The 21714-nt window shown below is 35.9% G+C and overlaps 1 protein-coding gene and 1 long non-coding RNA gene across 6 annotated transcripts in view; one reads left to right on the top strand and one right to left on the bottom strand.

Annotated features, from left to right (window-relative positions):
- LOC130986790 (uncharacterized) overlaps window positions 1-19176 on the top strand; it is a 42222-nt gene extending 23046 nt beyond the window's left edge. The window contains exons 5-8 of one of the 5 annotated variants that reach the window (XM_057910324.1): window positions 8517-8561; window positions 8754-8786; window positions 18388-18629; window positions 18720-19176. In XM_057910324.1, coding sequence (XP_057766307.1) covers window positions 8517-8561; window positions 8754-8786; window positions 18388-18629; window positions 18720-18747 — 348 coding nt within the window. In that variant the 3' untranslated portion in view covers window positions 18748-19176. Of the gene's footprint in view, window positions 1-8516; window positions 8562-8753; window positions 8787-11313; window positions 11363-15245; window positions 15578-18319; window positions 18630-18719 lie in introns of those variants that run through there. The other 4 variants (XM_057910325.1, XM_057910326.1, XM_057910328.1 and 1 more) reach the window with 4 other exon arrangements.
- A 1648-nt stretch (window positions 19177-20824) lies between these two features.
- On the bottom strand, window positions 20825-21612 carry LOC130986764 (uncharacterized). Its single transcript, XR_009089391.1, has 2 exons — window positions 21541-21612; window positions 20825-21349 (listed from the first exon to the last, which is right to left on the bottom strand). It is a non-coding gene; the product is annotated as an uncharacterized LOC130986764 (long non-coding RNA).
- Window positions 21613-21714: the final 102 nt, after the last annotated feature.

The following is a 21714-nucleotide window of genomic DNA, read 5'->3' as shown; positions in this document are numbered from 1 at the left end:
AATGCACATAATAAGAAAATACTATTATGCAAACTTTTTCAAAAAAAATAATTAATTAAACTCAAATAAAGAGTCAAATTAATAAATCAATTAAACAAGTCCAACAATTAAATGGAAGTCCATATTTTTATTTCAAAAATTCGCAGCCCAAACAAAAATAAATAGCAGTCCACCATTTAAACTAAAATTTCGGCCCAGAGTTTAATTAAAAACGGCCCATGTTTAAAAGGAGGCCCAATGGCCCAAAATTCTTTCTTCCTCTTCTTTAAAACACACGCACACACACACAAACACACAGCGGCGCAGCAGCAGCTGCTGCGTTTCCCCCCCTCGCCCTCTTCTCTCCTCCGGCGGACGGCAGCAGCGCCGTCCTCTGGCCGCCGCCGCCGCCACCATCCCTGACTTCCCTCTCCCTCTCTCTTCTTCTCCCTCTCTCTCGTCTCTCACACGACAGCACACACAGGCGCCCTCTCTTCCCCCAACCTTAGATCTCCAATCCCAGCAACCGCCCCTTCAAATCTCCGGCGACTGCACAACCATAGGCTGCCGCCGCCGAGCTCCGGATCCCCCTGATTTCAGGCACCCTAATCGCGGCCCTTGGCCTCGATTCACGACGAGCAGCAGCTAATTGCCGCTGTCGTCGCCACCCTGCCTCCCTCTTCCGTTTGTTCGGCCGGACAGCAGCTCGGAGCCACCGCCGACCGTACCGCCCCCATCTCCCTCTGACTTCCGGCGAACAACAGCGAGAAGCCGTCGCTGCCCTCCCCTCTACTCTCGATCCCTGCCGACTCCACACACTCACCACCCTCTCGCTCCCTCACCAAACTCCGGCCGCCGCGCCGCCTTCTTCCCGGCGAGACAGCCACCGGTCAACCATCTTCCTCACCCCTATTTCTCTCGACTCCGCAGTCGATAGTAGCAGCAGCGAAGAGCCGGCCACCACCGCCTCTTCTCTCATCTTCTCCGCCGCCGGCCACTGACTCGACTCTCATCACAGCAAGCATACACTCAACATATACATGTAAAAGATAGCTTATTCCCTTTAAAAAGCTTTGATTAGCAATTTGCAGAAAATGCATATGTGTATGATATGCAAATCAAATTATGTCTATGTCTATGTCATCGGTGATTATCTTCTTTGTGAAATGAATGACTGATTATTGAGTGTGTGTGAGTTGGTTTACATAGTTGAGAAAAAAATGAGTTGAAGAGAGAACTTTACCGTATGAATTCTTGCAGCTGGGTAAAGATGATTGTGAATGAGGAAAGATCATTTAAAGAAAAAAAATGAGTTAACAGTTGAATGGATTGATGAGTAGTGTAGCAGCATGGGTTGTGAATAGGGCAGCTGGGCTGAAATATTTGACGGGATGAGATTTGATGGAGATTTGATGGAGATTTGCCTGCAATATTTGACTTGGGGATGAGATTGGAGGCTGAAAATGGGGCATTTAATTGCCTCTGCCAAGCATGGCATAAAGCCTGAATTTTGGGCTGCTTGAATAGGTGTAGGGCGGCTGATGGAAGGTATGAGTGTAAGTGAGTTGAATGAGGATTGATAATTAAAATCCCTCAGAACTGAATTATTGGAACTGTAATAATTCCTCAGGGTGTGCTAATTAAAAGCTCGTGAAAAATGCTTGAATGCTAAATTAAATAATTATGCAATACATATAAATTTAATAACTAAATTTATAAGTGCTTTTGTAAATCATTTTTGTTGGAATTAAAATAAATTCATTTTATCTTCCGGCATAAATCATTTAATCTACTCTTAAAATAAATTCTAAACTTAATATAAATAGGCGGGGTGTTACATTCCTCCCTCCTTATAAAAATTTCGTCCTCGAAATTGCATATCTGGGTCATCTAGTTTGGATACTAGACTTTCATTCCACTCAACTCTTATGCGGCACTAAATCATATATGTACTCAATTCCCTAACAGCGCGACATCGTTTAGCAAACTAGAAAATTTTCCTCAAAATCTGGTGCGTCGTTATGTCGTGGAAGGTTGTCTCGTCCTCTTCTAAAGATTGAAGAGGGATCATTCTCTTGTTAAAAAGTATCGTGGCGCTGACTTGAGTAAGTCAACCAATTCGAGGATTACGTCAAATTCTATCATAGGAATAACATGTAAGTATGTCTAAATGTTTCGGCGCCTATATCGAGCTCTGAGTTCGCGGTGACGTCCTTAGTAGCAGTCTTTCATCGTCAGTTGTACTAACTTCTAACGTAGTTACGGACGATTGTGGCGTCAATTCTAATATTTTACAAGCAGCATATGAAATGAAAGAATAGGATACTCCAGTATTGAATAGAGCTATAATCGACATGTCGAAAACATTAATCGTACCTGCCAGGTTTCCGTGATCTCCTGCTGCTTGGTGTTGGTTTATGGCATAGGCCCTAGCGTATTGTGGTTGCCCCTGATTTCCTCTAGGACCTTGGTTTTGTCGCTGTTGGTTTCCCGGATTTTGTTGTTGGGGTGCTCCTCCTCCCTTCTTTGGGCATGTCGAGACATAATGCCCGGCCTCCCCGCAGTTATAGCAGACGTTCATTCCTTTCAGACATTCTCCCGGGTGGAGTTTTTGACACTTTGGGCAAGGAGTTTGAACCATTGCTTGAGGTTGTGGATTTTGATGTTGGTTCTGATTTTGATTCGCCACCCATGGTTTCTTCCCATTTCCAATGTTTCCACCAGTTCCTTCATTCCATTTTCTCTTTCCCTTACTACCATCTTGAGATGGTACAAATCCAGACTGTTCGGGGAATTTTCCTTTTTCCCTTGGCAACAATGACTCAATAGTGAGGGCTCTGCTCAATGTCTGCGCGTAGGTGAGACCCCCTTGACTTGCTAGGGAAATCGCTATCTCGTGACGCAATCCGTTTCTGAACTTCTCTGCGCGTTTCTCATCACTGTCCACCAAAGTCGGAGCATATCTTGATAGCTGATTGAAGGCCCTGTCGTACTCAGTCACAGTTCCCGTTTTCTGTCTCAGATTCCAAAACTCATTCTGTTTCTTCTGTCGGTAACATCCTGGTATATACTTCTCATACAATTCAGCCTTGAATTCTTCCCATGTGAAATTCTCCCACTGTTCGTCAGTCATTGTCCGCCTAACTGACTCCCACCAAAAGTCAGCTTCGTCCACCAACTGATAAGTTGCGCATGCCACTTTATCCTCATCATCACAACGGATGTAGTTGAAGATCCGTTCTATTGCCCTAACCCATTTCTCGGCATCCGCAGGTTCGCCCAATCCATCAAACGTTGGAGGTTTTTCCTTGCGAAACTTTTCCTCGGCTGTGCGATTTGGTGCTACTTGTGGAATAGGCTCTTCGGGTACAAATCCCCTACCGCGCCCACGGCCACGTCCGCGCCCTCTACCACGTCCTCTTGGTGCACCTTCCATTCTGATTGACGGACGAGAATCAACAGAAGAAAAGACTCATTCGGCATACATACATACATACATAGATATACACGAGATATATCTTCTATGGTGTAACCATGTGAAAGACTAGTTCTACGTGGAAACTAATCTAAACTTAAGTGGAATAACTTAAGTGAAACCTTAATCTCATGACATTTCTTCTACGTTGTAACATATCTATGTTAAACGTTGCTATCTTATCATTCCTTACTTAAATCGATCAAGCGGAGCTTTCACGACTAACATTTCTAAGGCATCATTGGGTAGTTCTCAAACCATTTGTAAGAGGACTCATCATTCAAATCGTATAGGCAGTGGACCTAAAACGATAACATAAAACTTTTCATTCATTTAATCATTTGTTTCTTTTGAAACCTTTAAACATATGGACAATAAATGTCCCTTTCATAAAATTTTTCTTAAGCCGGAAAGATTAATGGAATCTAACTCGACCATAAATTCATTGATTCGTTAAGGGCTCGATAGTCCCAAACACGACATACATACATACATTGGTTATATGAGTCAAAGGCTCAAAATAACAATATGAAAGCGATAAGCAATTCATATAACATCATACATTGAAAGCGCGCACTTCTTAAAAACTTTGAAAGCATTTAAAATCATTGAAATTTTTAAGTCGTACCTTTTGTTGTGGCAGTGTGACGGCGAGCTGAGGGTCAACAAAATTTCTTAGAAGCCTAGAGGTACTATTCTAGACTCGACATTAGAAGCTTACGGTTATCAGAGACATGAAAGGAAACTTATGCTCTGATACCATTCTGTCGCACCCCAATTCTTGAATGAATAAACTATAATCGAGGTGCGACTAAAATCATAGAAATAAACAAGGGAAGAACCTTGTGAAATTCAGATAATAGGATAAAAAGGTTGGGCAACGCCCTTTGAATGAAGAAAGACAAAAATCAAGTGATATTAATCAATCAACAACATTCTAAGCCTTAGGATCACAAGTTCGGTTTCATGCTTCCGATAACCAATGTTAATAACATAGAGCTAGAAGTTGAGAGTTTAAGCTCGATAAGAAACATAATTCAGAATTTAACATAAAAGTCTTAAGTTGGAGAAACAAAAGACAAATAAGAGCTAGTGCAACAGCGGAAGACAAAATACGGAGTTGAACCCTAGCCTCAGCTCTGCCTCGTCAGCACCGACCAATCAACCTGAAAACATTTGAAAGTAATTTTGGGCTAAGTACTAATGTACTTAGTGGGCTAGCATTTTTATAAACATTTCATAATCATAAGAGCAGTTTATCCAATTATACTTGACATGAATTAGAAGGTTTTAAATTGAAATAACTTCTAAGCATGTTAAAACATTTTATTATATTGCGCGCAATTGTCACACTCCCTTTCTGTTACTCGCTGTGATCCCGGACCTTTTAGCCACCGACGGATCCATTACTCCTGCTTTACTTGAACTGAGGGCGTAACCCAGTCAAGTTCCCATTTGGGACCCAATGCTCCGGAACACATCCCGTCGAGCACCCTTATAACGCCTCATACATGATTAGTGCCCGATGGAGATCAACCCACCAGGTCAACTAATAGGTGTACACAATTCTCAAACAACGTGTTAGGTCATAAGAGAACCTCGATCGATTCATTGTTGCGAGCCTTAAACAGAGCAGAGTGCACAAAATATTTTATCGGATAAACAGTTTTCATTTCATTGAAACATTTAAGCTCAATAGCTAAACCATACATTTGGAAAATAAGCCCACCTGATTAGGCAATGCCTGTCGTTTATTCTTAACTCTGAATCGGTATAGCAGTGCTACTTCTCACGATCCACAAAGCCTACAAGAAATCTATAATCTTAATAGGTCTCCTGAATCTAATATTAAGTTATAGTATAGTGCTTATCATCCTATGATTCACTTAGCCGGGTTTTCAAAATAAATAAATATTTGAAAACTAAAATTCTTGAGTTTAAGGACACCAACAATATCCTTGCTCGATTTTACTTAAATAATTGAATTAATAATAAAGTCAATTTAATCATAAATGATTTTATGTAAAATGGTTGATGCAAAATTAATTCATGCTTTAACTCACATAATTAAATAAATATATTTAACAAATGCACATAATAAGAAAATACTATTATGCAAACTTTTTCAAAAAAAATAATTAATTAAACTCAAATAAAGAGTCAAATTAATAAATCAATTAAACAAGTCCAACAATTAAATGGAAGTCCATATTTTTATTTCAAAAATTCGCAGCCCAAACAAAAATAAATAGCAGTCCACCATTTAAACTAAAATTTCGGCCCAGAGTTTAATTAAAAACGGCCCATGTTTAAAAGGAGGCCCAATGGCCCAAAATTCTTTCTTCCTCTTCTTTAAAACACACGCACACACACACAAACACACAGCGGCGCAGCAGCAGCTGCTGCGTTTCCCCCCCTCGCCCTCTTCTCTCCTCCGGCGGACGGCAGCAGCGCCGTCCTCTGGCCGCCGCCGCCGCCACCATCCCTGACTTCCCTCTCCCTCTCTCTTCTTCTCCCTCTCTCTCGTCTCTCACACGACAGCACACACAGGCGCCCTCTCTTCCCCCAACCTTAGATCTCCAATCCCAGCAACCGCCCCTTCAAATCTCTGGCGACTGCACAACCATAGGCTGCCGTCGCCGAGCTCCGGATCCCCCTGATTTCAGGCACCCTAATCGCGGCCCTTGGCCTCGATTCACGACGAGCAGCAGCTAATTGCCGCTGTCGTCGCCACCCTGCCTCCCTCTTCCGTTTGTTCGGCCGGACAGCAGCTCGGAGCCACCGCCGACCGTACCGCCCCCATCTCCCTCTGACTTCCGGCGAACAACAGCGAGAAGCCGTCGCTGCCCTCCCCTCTACTCTCGATCCCTGCCGACTCCACACACTCACCACCCTCTCGCTCCCTCACCAAACTCCGGCCGCCGCGCCGCCTTCTTCCCGGCGAGACAGCCACCGGTCAACCATCTTCCTCGCCCCTATTTCTCTCGACTCCGCAGTCGACAGTAGCAGCAGCGAAGAGCCGGCCACCACCGCCTCTTCTCTCATCTTCTCCGCCGCCGGCCACTGACTCGACTCTCATCACAGCAAGCATACACTCAACATATACATGTAAAAGATAGCTTATTCCCTTTAAAAAGCTTTGATTAGCAATTTGCAGAAAATGCATATGTGTATGATATGCAAATCAAATTATGTCTATGTCTATGTCATCGGTGATTATCTTCTTTGTGAAATGAATGACTGATTATTGAGTGTGTGTGAGTTGGTTTACATAGTTGAGAAAAAAATGAGTTGAAGAGAGAACTTTACCGTATGAATTCTTGCAGCTGGGTAAAGATGATTGTGAATGAGGAAAGATCATTTAAAGAAAAAAAATGAGTTAACAGTTGAATGGATTGATGAGTAGTGTAGCAGCATGGGTTGTGAATAAGGCAGCTGGGCTGAAATATTTGACGGGATGAGATTTGATGGAGATTTGATGGAGATTTGCCTGCAATATTTGACTTGGGGATGAGATTGGAGGCTGAAAATGGGGCATTTAATTGCCTCTGCCAAGCATGGCATAAAGCCTGAATTTTGGGCTGCTTGAATAGGTGTAGGGCGGCTGATGGAAGGTATGAGTGTAAGTGAGTTGAATGAGGATTGATAATTAAAATCCCTCAGAACTGAATTATTGGAAGTGTAATAATTCCTCAGGGTGTGCTAATTAAAAGCTCGTGAAAAATGCTTGAATGCTAAATTAAATAATTATGCAATACATATAAATTTAATAACTAAATTTATAAGTGCTTTTGTAAATCATTTTTGTTGGAATTAAAATAAATTCATTTTATCTTACGGCATAAATCATTTAATCTACTCTTAAAATAAATTCTAAACTTAATATAAATAGGCGGGGTGTTACAAATAGTTATAAGTAAGATTTGTATTATGTGTACGGTATACCATCTTGGCTTAGAATGTCTTGGAAGACCTCTTTCATGTGTTGCGTGTTTAATGTGTCATGTAAATAAAATATATGATCTAAATTTAGACTTATGCTTCATCCGTCCACGAAAGAACTTCCTAGGAGGATATTTATAAGTGTATTAGAAGTGGAGAGAAGGTTGTTGAGTGCACTGAGAATTATGATAAAATATTTTAATCAGTATTGAGAGTCATGAAAATTAATGTAAAAAGTTGTAAATGAGATATTTATAAGTGGTGGGATATAGTCCAAAAATAGGTAAGAAGTTCTTTTGTAGACGTCCCTAAAAAGAAAAATAAGAAATTCTTTCGTGGACAGATAAAGTATATATACTATGTGAGGAGTGCATATTACCATATTATCCCCATATATATAGTACTCCCTCCGTCCCACTTCAAGTGTCTTGTTTTTCTTTTTGGGTTGTTCCACTTCACATGTCTTGTTTCCTTTTATGGGAAAAAGTAGTCACAAAAAGTGAAAAAAATTTGAGGTTCACATCATCTTTTCAACTCTACACTAAAACATATTTAATCTAATTAACCTTTTTTTAATTAATAGTACCGATAAAAAATAAGACACTTGAAGTGAGACGGAAGAAGTAATATATAGGAATTAGAACTTAGGAAATTTGTGCTTTTAAGGGTTGCTTCGAGCCCTTTGAAGTGGACTTCGAGCCCTTTTAGTTTTAGCTGAGGACTTTGTGCTTTTAACGGTTGCTTTGATTTTTTTTTTTCTTTTTCTTTATAATATCTTAGTTTAATATTAAAGATTAAAATTTTTAAAAAATCTTTCTTATCTCTCATCTTTTTTGAATAAATCTATTTTTCAATTATTTTTTATTTTTTAATTAATTTTCATTTTCATTAACTTTTTTTTGCCTTTTCGTAATATCAATTTTTATTATTACAAATTATTTTTAAAATTTTTACAATATTCATCGTAAATATATTCAGTTAAAATTAAAATTTGTTATTATATTTATAAATATGATACTTAAGTTAATTAGTAACATATATAAATATAAAAATATAAAAATATTTCTCGTACATTACAAATATTAGTTATTTAAATCTACTACTTTCAATTCTCATGTAGGAAACAGATGATCCTTCGACAGGTACCAACGCAAGTTCACAAGTTGTAAGTCATCAATTTAAACTCTTAATTTATTATTATTATTATTATTATTATTATTATTATTATTATTATTATTATTATTATTATTATTATTATTATTATTATTATTATTATTATTATTATTATTATTGTTCAGTTGTTTTTTGTTTTTTAAATGATGATATCAAGTTTTCTTTCTAATATTGTTTTACGTAGGTCCGTTCAGAAAACCGTCGGTTTTTTCAGCAGGTAAGTCTCTTACAAATTAAATAACGCGAGTAGCTAAAAAGTAAAAAGTAATTTTATTACGAGTACAGAAAATGCAGAGGGGAATAATAAAAGATTACAAGACTCGTAAAATTTCACATCCTTCTAATCTAAACAAAATACTTGAGGCAAGACTTGTATATATGCAAGAATGAAATGGTGATTTTTGTGACCATTTTTAAGTTTATGATAGGTACAATTTTTATAATATAAATCATATGAAATGCCTTCTCCCATGATCATAAGATAAGTCATTCCTCATCCGATGGCGGAGCCAGGAATTAATTTGGGAGGGGGCTGAACTTGTACGGGGTTCGGGGGTGGTAGTCTCCGAGAATTTATTTTTTTGGACATTTTGTATATTTAAGGCATTTTTTATTAAAAGATGAGCATAATAGTAGTAATAAAGAACAACATTTTCATAGATTATATAGTTTCAATATATAACAAATTTGTTTCAATACATTACAATTTTTTTTGGGCATTCTGTATTTTTAAGGCATTTTTTATTAAAAGACGATCATAATAGTAATAATAAAGAACAACATTTTCATAGATTATATAGTTTCAATATATTACAAATTAATTTCAATACATTACAAACTTCTTTTTTGTCATTTCTTACATTTTAGGCATTTTTTTATTAAAAGACAAGCATAATATCAATAATAATGAACAACATTTTCATAGATTATATAGTTTCAATTTTCATAGATTATATAGTTTCAATAATTAATAATAAAAGAAAAGCATAATAATAATAGCAAATAAATTTTTTTTGGGCATTCCATATATTTTAAGCATAAACTATTAAAAAATAAGCATATAGTAATAGTAATGTATAATATTTTTATAGATTATCTAAGTTTTAAATAACACAATTATCCTTAAATTAATTATATATGAAATAATAAAACAAGCAAATCAACTTTTGTAAAAAAAAATTTCATTTATAATATAGACATATATCTCTATATATTAAAAAAAAAATCAAAATTTGGGAGGGGCCTTAGGCCCCCGTCCTCATCTCCCATAGTATTGACTATTGTGTGTGTGTGTATATATATATATATATATATATATATATATATATATATATTCACGAATGTGAGATTAGTCAAAAACAAAATTTTATTTTATATATAATGAAACTATCTTTATTTATTTTTTATTTGGGTTATTGGCGCATGAATACATCAATTTTGGATCAATTTTAATTTTTAACATGAACTTTAAAAAGTGTTAAAAAAATACACTAACTTATTAATTATAGTAATTTTAACACGAATTTTATTTACTTTCATAGATACAATTCGATACCAATTAATCAAAATAAATGCTTTACAATTTAATATAATCTGACAATTCGAAATCGTATTAAAATTGCTACAATCATATTTGTCCACATCTCGTTCCGACATGCTAAGTAAGCTTTAATTAGACTTAAAATAGAATTCATAGTTAAAATACTACAATTAACAAGTTGATGTATTTTTTTACACTTTTTATAGTTCGTGTTAAAAATCAAAATTGGTCCAAATTAAGTTGATGTATTTATACGCCAATATCTCTTTTATTTTGAAAATTTTAATCTCATATAATAATAATAATAATAATAATAATAATAATAATAATAATAATAATAATAATAATAATCGTCATCGTCGTCGTCGTCATCGTCATCGTCATTTTTATTATTACTTTTATTATTACTGTTATTATCGTGGTCATTTCATTTTATTCACATGAGTCCTTATATATATCATGTCATAAATCTTATATTCCATTTCATTTCATTGCAACGGTGATTCCATTCCTAAATCATTTTATTCCTGCGTACGTACCAGCCGTAATTTATATATGTGGCAAGCTCATAATTCTCTTGAAAATTTAACTAACCATTTTCTCATTGAGTTTCCTTTTCTTTTACCACCCCCGAGTAGCCCAAGATACCTAAACCAATATTTCAATCATATAGTGTGGATGAAACGTCTATTATAGAATCTTCAAATTTTTAAACGCGATGTTGTTTATATATGATAATTTCAATTATCGGCTGAAATAAGCTACATAATAATAAAATTTTAGTGATCATGTCGAATTAATTATTACCTAAACATTTTATTCAGACCAAGTTTCAAAATGACCAAAGTTCACGTACTTCGTTTTAATTATCGGAAAAAATAATACTCTCTTCGTTCTATTACAAATGTCTCACTTTCTATAATGAGATCTTGGGATGTATCATTTCTTTTTTGACAATGTATTCTCTCTCTATATCTAATATTTAAATAATTTTCACCAACCCACTTTATCTACTACTTAATGATCAAAATTTTGGTATTCTTTATATAGTTACATAAAACTAACCCTTGTGTTAATAAAAAAACATTAACTTGATATTATTGGTGGAGCAATATGACATCAAAAATGAGAAATTAAATCAATTGGTGATGCGAAAAATTAAGTTTAGTACCTGACAATTGACATTATTATACGAACGTTGTAGGCACCAGAACTATATTATGTAACTGAGGAAATCGACGATAACTCTACTGGTATGTACTTTTTTTTTAATTAAGCATCTCTCTGGGTTTCTTAATCATGATATAGTACATATTAAGCATTTGTGCACATTCTAGATTCTTTTTGAACTATGTAATAATAATAATAATAATAATAATAATAATAATAATAATAATAATAATAATAATAATTGTCACGACCGGCCTTAATTAGGGATAATTAAGCCGGGAAATCATGACTGGGGAAGGGAAATTAAGAAGCGGGTTTAGAAAGGGGTGCATAAAAGAATACTCAAAGAGCTTGAATACGCGTGAAATATTCCTTAAAAAGGAAAAAGGCATAGTTCGCATAAAAAGGGTACTCAAAGAACTTGTATACGCGTTATATTCCTTAAAAGGAAAAAGGCATCATTAGGGGCTTGGCTAAAACATTATCAGAGTTTGCAACGGAAGGCGTAACTGAAATAATCAGTGTTTACAGCGGAAAGCATAACTGTGATACATGTATGAAGACATGTATCCTTTCTGAGCCTACTTTAAGTTCGACCAAAAACTCCACTCAGCAACACTTCATCGCCCATCACAACTCAATCTGCACAAACATAAACATACGAAGGGCTGAGTACAAGAGTACTCAGTGGGCAGTGCCAAGCATATAACATAATATCAACAACAAAACACAACTTCGCATAAGAGACATAAGTTTCTTTCAAATCCTTTGCTCATTAAACATTTCCATATTCATAAACAGCATGAGCGCATTTTTCATCATTAACAATCATCAATCTTCATTAACAAACATCGTGTCGTGGAGAAGGCCTTCCCCAACAAACACGGGCATCGCGCCGTGAGGGGGAGCCTCCCTCAGCGGTCACGGCATCGTACTATTGAGGGAGGCCTCCCCCAATAGTCGCTGTAACACTGGCATACTGGCATACTGGCATCGCGCCGCGAGAGAGGCCTCTCTCAGCGGACACGGGCATCGCGCCGTGAGGAAGGCCCTCCTCAGCGGACACGGCATCGTACTGTTGAGGGAGGCCTCCCCCAACAGACGCAATCATCAATCACAGGCATAAACTTATCAGCGTAAAGCATTCAAGCGTAAATAAGCGTAATCAAGCGTAAATCATTTAGCGTAAAGCATAATAAAGCATACCACACTTGAAGATCCAATTTTCATTTTAAAGCATAACACATGCATAGCATTTTATTTACGCGTAAGAAATTGCCCACCTGATAGCAAAGTTTTGCTAAGGTACTCTAACTCCTTGTGTAGTTCTTACTCTCGCGCTTGACCTTAATCACGAGAATATAAAATAAGACATTGCCTCGAGGAAAATTCTTAATTAATGAGAAAGCGTAATTTAACTATGCATGAATCTGGTATGCATGAACTAATCTTCTGAGCGATTATCGGGAATTCTACTATTAATCCTCGTTAATAGATTTAGCTAATTCTCGTCTAACGCGGTCGAATAAAACTGTGATTCTTCCTTCCTCATCGAAATATTCTAGTCGTGAAATAAACCTCGCCTTTGTACTCGATCGGAAATAGGACTAACTCGGCTTTAAACGAGGTGTGACCTCGTAGAAATTTATCGGGCTTTTCGATAAAAACATAATTACTAATGTAACCTCAAATAATTAATAGGCTCAAAAGAAAGTAGCCAATTAATTAAATAAACCAGTGGCTTTAATGGAAATAAACAATGATAGCTTGCTTTAAAGTCTGAAGTCCAAAAACAATAATTAATAGACTGGGCGGCTCATTTACTGAATAAGAATCGGCTCATCCACTGATAAATAATTGGGCTTCATCAAAATAGATACTGCAAGGCTTATCTGAAAGAAGTAACCTCAGCTCAAGCTTTAAAAGAATTAAAGCCCAACTTAAAAGTCTTTGGCCCAAAACAATTAAAATAGGGTCCAAATAATAATTAATGAAGAGGCCCAAAACCATCTAAACACAAGCCCAATCTTTTAAAACAATTAAAGCCCAAACTTTTTCTTAAATAATTCGGCCCAAACAAATTAAAAGTGGACAAGCCCAAAACAATTAAAATCTGCAGTCCACCTAAATAAATTTATTTCCAAAATTTAAAATTAGCCCAAGAATAGAATGAATTATTCTGAACTTAAAATTAATTAAAACTCGGCCCAACTGATATATAAATGGGCATATGGAATAATAGTCCATCATAAACTTTACATTAGCCCAAATCTTTAAACAATTAGAGCCCATCAGCAAATTAAAGAAAAAGGCCCAAACTTTAAAATAACTAGGAGGCCCAATCGGAATAAAATAACAAAGCCCAATGAATTAATTAAATTAAGCCCAATTACAATAAATAATAAAGCCCAAAAATCAGTTGGCCCAATTCAAATAAATAATAAAGCCCAAAAATCAGTAGGCCCAATTTAATCTCTCTCTCTCTTTTCTTTCAAAACAGTCGACACCCTCTCCACTCAATAATCAGCCGATAGCTCATTCTCCCAGAATCAATCGAGCCCTTCATCAAAATCAGTCGAGCTCCTTCTCTGCTCCGACCGGCGTCGGCTGCCGCCGTGCGGCCGTGCCTAGGTCCGGCATGGCCGCATCTGCCTCTTCCTCCTTATCCTCTCTCTCTCTAATCTCTCCTAAATCACACTCAGCCTTCTCCTCCCTCGATCTACCTTCAATCGAGGCGTCCGCCGCCGCCGCTTCCTTCTCCGGTCGTTCCAGCTGCCGGCGTGGCCGGCGTTCAGCTGTTGACCGCGCCGCTTCCTCGCCCTAAACCCCCTCTTCACCGTTGTACGAGCAGATCCCCAAATCGAGAGCGCCGCCGCTGCTTCGATCTGCCACTGCCGCGGAACCGGCGAGCACCGCCGCTGTTTCAGCCATTCTGAGGTCCGACGAGGTCGGCTCCTTCCGTCGCGGTGCCCAATTTCCGCCGAGGCCGTCGTTGAGCCTCCCTCTGATTTTCATCCAGTGGCCGCAACGGCCCTACCGTCGCATCTCCCTCGGTGAATCTGAATCCGCCGCCATTACTGAGCAACCGGCGAGAAGGGTACGCCGCTGCTGCTACTGGAATCTTCGACTTCGCCGTGCCGCTGCACTCCAGAATCGGCGAGCACCGCCGCTGCTGCTGTGTGATTTCCGACAAGCAGGGGAGAGTCCGCCTTCGTTGTTCTCCGGGGTCGATGGGGTTCGAGTTGCGTCACGCCGCCTTCTTCCTCCGTTCCGGTCCCGATTCAGATGTCAAAGCAGGCGGGGAGTCGAGCCTTGTTTCTTTTCCGCCTCTGCCGCCATGGTTCTGCCGCCATCTCCACCGTTTGTGGAAGATCAGCGATTCAGCGCCGTTGTTTCGTTCGTGACGCTGCTGCTGTTGTCACGCAATTTCCGCCGAGGCAGCAGGAGATGCCGCTGAAATCTGTCCTCTGCTCAAGAACCGGCTCAAGCCTCACTCTCTCCCTTTTTCTATTGAATTATGGTATTTCTATAATTGATTATGCAAGAGATAAAACTAAGTTCGTGGTTTACTAATGTATCAAGAAATTTCCTTGCTTGCCTCGTGTGATAAGAAAATATAGCATAAACTGATTTATGCCTAAAGATCATATGAGTTTGCTAAGTCTCTTTATGAATATACTCATTGTATGCTTAGTATCCTTTAATCGATCATGCTTGTTGGATGAAAAACGAATGGATTGAATGAGCTGAGCCTAGTGTTTACCTTGTCTATTTGTGCTTGATTGGCTGATCTGTTTTCTTCTTCTTGGTGAAAATTTGTTGGCATATACTGTTTGAATAAGGAGATCTTGGAGATTATAGATGTTATTTCGGGTGTTTTTTTCTGTGTGAAACTTGGTTTTGATGTTGGCATGAGCTTGCTGTAAACATTCTGTTGGAATATACGAATTGGATTTTCTTAAACAGCTCCACTGGCGATCTATTGAGTAAGAAGGGAGAAGGATTTGGTGGGGAGCAAAAGATAATGGAGTTGGTGGTGCACTAGTGTGGTGGGGGAAAAGTAAAGTAGTGGTGGGGAGGTAGGTATAATGGGATTTGGTGGAGTGGAGAAGTGGGGAGTAAAGACGTGTACATCATTAGCAAAAGATTGAAATAATAACTGTATTTAAACTCTAATTGATTGAAGAGCTTTTGTTTTTGTAATATACTAAACGATTTTCCACAAGCTGGGAACTAGCCTGTAATCTGTGAACTGTAAATAAATACTGGCTTCGATTTTCAATCATCGCATTTCTGTATCTTGCTTGATATATTTTTCCTTGCCTGCTAACTTAATAAACTGTAATATAACTTAAATTAAATCCGTAGATTTAATCTGCGTTGCAGTCGGAATAATTCATCGACTTCAATGCACTAATAAAATATAACTGCTTCTGTTTTTCGATTAATAAATAACATGACTTTGCTAAGTCAGTTATAACTTGGAAATAATAATTATTGAATGGCTCAATAATCCTCGTCGCGTTTTTCTCATACGTTATAAAAGTATAAAACTAAAATAATAACTCCGTTTCTGATAAAAAAAATCAGGACCATAAACTGGGTTTATTTATAAAAATTGCATTTACTAATTTTAATCATAATTAAAAGAGCGGGCTACTACAATAATAATAATAATAATAATAATAATAAAAGACAAACCCTAATAATTAATTATGCAATTTCTTGTACTAGTAAAATCATGTTTAGATGTTAGTAATAGTTTTGCACCTTAGCAAGAAACAAAAGATCTAGAACAATTGCACGTGGGCAAAAAATATAAATTATAAATGCACCTTAGGCCTATTATTTATAATAGTCGTAGATAGTTCTGCAGTCTTGTTATAAATTAAGTTAAATCAATATTGTTCGTATTTACAGAATTTAAAGATTTCATTTGGTCATGCGTGATACAGAGGATTGTTTCACGAATTTATAGTAGATTATCAATTCGATCCTAAGCAGAATGGTATATAATTGGCGCATTTAAGCTATTATAAATTAGATCAAATATGGGACTCAATAACCTTTTTAAAATAGAGATTTCTAGTTCCTCAATTTACTGCTTAAACTAGGCTCCTCAACTAATTGGTGCATTCATTGAAGCAGGGTCATAGTAGCTTTCTACTCTCGATTCATCTACTTTTCAAGCCTGCCTTTGTAGCATCCACAATAGAGAGCTTTTTAGGGGCTCTCTCTGGAGAACCACCTATTTGTAGAGTTAACCCTCACAGCAGGAGTCCTATACGGTGACTCCATAGATTCTTTATACTATTTTTAAAAATCAAATTTTAGTGAAATTAAAAATTTTATTAAATTTAAATTTGAAAATTTTAATAATCCAAAAAAATTAAAATTGAAAAGTAAATTTAAAATTACCTTAATTTTCTTAATTTTTCTAAATTTTCATATTGGCCCCTGAGTTTTTTGAGATATGCAATTTCTTCTCATAATTGTATATTTAGCCGAATCTAAAATTTATAAAAAAATATTTCTATACCCGCAGCTACAGTTTCACCAAGTTCAACGTCGTGAACCCACAATTCCAATTTTACAGCCACAAGTAAAATTAAAACAACAATTTTTTTTCCACTCCTCTCTCTCTCTCTCTCTCTCTCTCTCTCTCTCTCTCTCTCTCTCTCTCTCTCTCTCTCTCTCTCTCTCTCTCTCTCTCTCTCGCAATACGGAGCCACTGCTATCACCCCCATTCCCTTGGTCAGGGCCGGTCCTGACATTTTGAGGACCCTAAGCGCAAAAAAAAAAGGTCCTCTAAAAAATAAAGCTTCATAATTTTATAGTAAATTTGAGATAGATGCATATATAACTAACATTATTATAAAGTGCAACAAATCATAAATAAATTATCAAATAATTATAGAAATAAAGTAGATTTTTAATATTTTGAGAACAAAATTATCAATAACCTCTTCAAGAATACCTCATGTTTAATGTATAAAATTGCTAATACATTTAACCTTTTTTGAGATATAGTAGAATGCAAATATATACTATAATTTTATTGATTTTAATTTTAAAAAACTTCTTTATACTAAAGCTACAATAACCAGTATAGTCTTTTTTTAGGGGACAATAACCAATATAATCAACAATATTCTATATGTAATAAAAATATTCGAAAAATAATCTACATTTTTTAATAGGATCAATATTAGTGGACTTGTATTTTTATTTTGGGCCACCCTAAATTTAGGGGACCCTAGGCCCTTGTCCCTTTGGCCCTATGAAAGGGCCGGCCCTGCCCTTGGTCCGACTCTCAAGCAATACGGAGCCACTGCTATCGCCCTCATTCCCTTAGTCCGTCACAACCGCCAACGCCGACCTCCTCTCTCTCTCTCTCCCCCCTTTTTTATTATATGGCGCGTGCAATGCACGCGCTTCATATAAAATCCAATGAGTTGAGCTCGTTCTATCGAGCCTTCTATCCAACTTTGGAGTTCGGCAGTGCGGCAGGGTTCGCCGAGGTCCTGATCAAGCCCCGTTGTGGATCTTTTGCCAACTATTCATCCATTCACAGTTAAAATAAATTTAAAGTTTAAATACACACGCAACATTCGACAACATATAAATAAATAAAATATAAACATCAATAAATAAGAAAATATATATGAAGCCTACGTCATATTCTAGCCAAGACTTAGGTACAAGTCAACCCGGATTTACAGTACATTCGGGTGTACCCAAGACCACCTCATAAAAGTATAAGTAAATATATTTTAGGTTGAAGTGGCTCATTAATTAAGTTATAGATTCTGAATGTGGAAGAGATAGAAATAAATTTATTTATTTATATACATTTTACACTCATGAAAAATTCTCTCATCACGCGGACCAGCTAAAACTGCAATAGATCTTAATAATCAAGAAACACAAACTATTTCTTTAAAATATATGCTTTTGTCCCAGTTGGACTTGGTAAAGATGATGCCTTGACTATTTAGCATCTCCAATTTGGAAAGATTGATATATTTTGGTGGTTGTAGAACTTCTTCATCCGCAAGGAAAGATTGAGTCAAGTGGTGATCTTAATTTGGCAACCATTCACAAATAGAAAGCAGCTTGCAGACAGTGCGACAGATTGGTAACAGAAGATATTGGAGTGTTGAATGTCAAGTGTGAATGTACGGAGACGTCTCTTATCCATCAGGATTGCATGGATGCATGGTCTCAACAAAAGGGGGATAAGTGTTTGCATTGCGATGCCCACATCAAAACTAAGAATGCCACTGTTTCTTCCATCCCACCGCAAACCACTCTACAAAATCCACCACTTTCTACATGTACCACCTGCAGGTAATTCTTCCATCCACCATACCTCAATATTATTATTATTATTATTATTATTATATGTGTTTAATTGTGTTTCTCCATCTCCTTATGCAGTTCTTGGTGCTGCTTCACTTGGAATTAAGGTCAATTAAGGTCACTTGGAATTAAGGTCAATTTATTTGGAATTTTACTCCATCCGTCCCACCTTTTAGTATTCATTTGAGAGTGATACGAGTTTTAATAAAATGATTGTGTGTGTTGCGAGCCCACTTTTTATGTGAGTGTTAAAATAATTAAAAGTTTAGCAAATGTGTCTCATCTACTTTTAATAAAAAATATAAATGAATACCAAAATGTGGGACGGTCATAAAAGAAAAGATGGATACTAAAAGCTAGACAAAATGCATAATTTCCTTTTATAGGGAATGGTTGGTCATGTCTCTAGTACTTTCCCTTGCGAATTGTATTCATCTTTTTCTTAAAGAGTAATAAAATTATTTTGGACTGGTATATGATTTGATATTTTAAAGCCACATGATTGGAAAATATTAATCTTATTTTTGCTCGACTATTTTTCCGTTTTGAGGCATTCATGTTCCCAACTTTCTACTTCAAATTTGGATTCTCTCATATCCTTCTTTCACACACCAATATTGTTGTTGTTCTTATTCTTCTTGTTGTTAAGGGAAAAAGAAAAAAAAAGCTGATATCACGGTCAAAAAGGAATTCAGATGGAATTTGAGTCCCTTTGGGATACTGAACCGAACAAATTAAAATTAAAACCAATTAATCTAGAGGTGTTCTTGGGTGTAATCGGGTTGCACCCGCACTCAGACCCTGACTCGCATCCTAATTCGAACCTGCATTCTGATCTGAATCGTGTAAATGATACTATTCGATTATACAAATAACACTGCATGTAATTAATATTATTTGGTTATACAAATGACACTGTGTATAAATGACATTATAATATTATAAATGATACTTTGTATAATTGACACTATTCGATTATACAAATGACATAAATCGTGTAAATGACATTATTCGGTTATGCAAATGACACTGCCTATATTAATTGGCAGTCTTATACAAATATAAATTCAATTATATATGTATATTTGGTTTGAGTGATAAGGCATGATTGATAAAATAATTCATCTTAATGAAGTGTTTGACATACATGATGGGGCCCGTGATTATTAATTCAGCCCGCATCCAATCATCCAATGAGTGATTATTTATCACCACAAAATTGAGTGGATTATTTAATCACTCCTCCAATTCTATCAATCTTATCAATCATTTTTAATCTCATCCACCAAACCAAACGCCTCGAATATATATATTTAGCACTATTCTTTCTTTTATCTTTTTTTCCTACTAAAAAATTTGATGTGGGTGATTTGGGACACTGTAATGCGATTATCACCATGTATTAGCCTTAAATTAATTGGGGACTGGAATATAACAAGTTTTTTTTATGGTTAATTCTGCGTTTTTTCGGAGAACCTAAGTAACCATAAACCAAAAATTTCCCTGATTATACGAAAATGCATGGATTTATGATGAGCATGAATACAAGAGACTCTGGCCACCCCCTTCAAAGTTGAAACTATATATCATTTCAATTAAAGATCATATTGAGATGTAAATTGACGCAACGATTAAATATTATTGTGGCGTGATATTTATTATTTAGTAAACAAGTTAATAAATTTTAATTGGGATTAATAATGTCTAGTTGAGCATTAATCAACCCTAACTGGGTGTGGTCCCCGCATGTACACATGAGTGCGCGTGATTTGTTTGTCTCTAGTAAATTGTGACATGCTAGACAGCTTAATTCCATCTATATATAAGTATATAAAAGATGAGTTTTTTCCCTCCAATTTTTCTCTCTCTTCTTTCATCAATTTTTTTACAATATTTTATTTTATTTAAACATCATCAAATTTGATTCATAAAAAAAATTATTCAATATACATCTTAAATTTAAGTTCTTGACAATATCTTAAATACAATATGATATAAAAATCATTAAAAATGAATTTAAAATAAATAAATCATGAAAAAAAATTAAAATTTAAAATATTTATTTCTCTCTTTACATTAAAATTTTATAATTTTTTATTTATATCCGTGTAGAAAATATTTATTTATGTATTATGACATGTATGTAATTTTTATTATCAAATTTTTAATAACTATAACTATAATTACTGCTGAAATAGAAATTTTATTGAAACTGAAAAACAACGTACAGAGACGAAAACCCTTGAGAGCATAGGCGCAAACTAAGGGCCGGACCTAAAAAAAATAATTTATAATATTTTTTTTCTATTTTCTATAACTATAATTACATTTATACAAAGTTCAATGCATACGTTTTCAAATTCCAGATTTTATTGAGTAATCGTTGTGGATTATTTTATTTTAGTCTTAGAACATATTTTGTGTTAAAGCTATATTTTAATTCTGTTTAATATTTATATTTATTTATTTCAATATGTCATTTAATTTCGATCTTCATCGTGCATCGCACGAATGGAGGTACTAGTTTATTATTAAAAACATGCATGAATTAATTTTGAGAAGTGGTGAGTGCTACCACACACAAATTCCAAATCCAAAGGGCTTCACTTTGAAACAGCTTCTGCCACAATGGTTCCTGATGCACTCCTTGCTACCATCGCAGTCTTCACAAAAATCTCTAACCGATTTTGCCCATTCCACTCCCATTCCTATCATTTAATTCATGCCATAAAAATTTTCAAATCATATACATTATTAATCTTGAGATATCCTCTATTTTAAAGCTACAGCTGTACAAAATAAGTGTATCCATGATATTTGATGAAAGAACAAGTATATGCATAATATTAATTTGTGTACGAGTAATGGAATGATGATAAAATAGAAGGTGGAATATTACCAGATGGGATGAGCAAAAGAATGACCAAGAAAAGTATTGTTGGCTTAATATTTTCCATAAGTCGCTTAATTTGGTTCAGTTATTGTGAAAAAGAAGGATATTTATATGCATATTCAGTTATATCACGCGGAGTAAATGAACTAGATTTTCATGTTGTTAAGAGGGTAGTGCTGC

Source organism: Salvia miltiorrhiza, chromosome 5, assembly GCF_028751815.1.
Source record: "Salvia miltiorrhiza cultivar Shanhuang (shh) chromosome 5, IMPLAD_Smil_shh, whole genome shotgun sequence".
Lineage (NCBI taxonomy): Eukaryota > Viridiplantae > Streptophyta > Magnoliopsida > Lamiales > Lamiaceae > Salvia > Salvia miltiorrhiza.
Note: the sequence above shows the minus strand (reverse complement) of the source record. Positions and strands in the feature narration are given on the sequence as shown.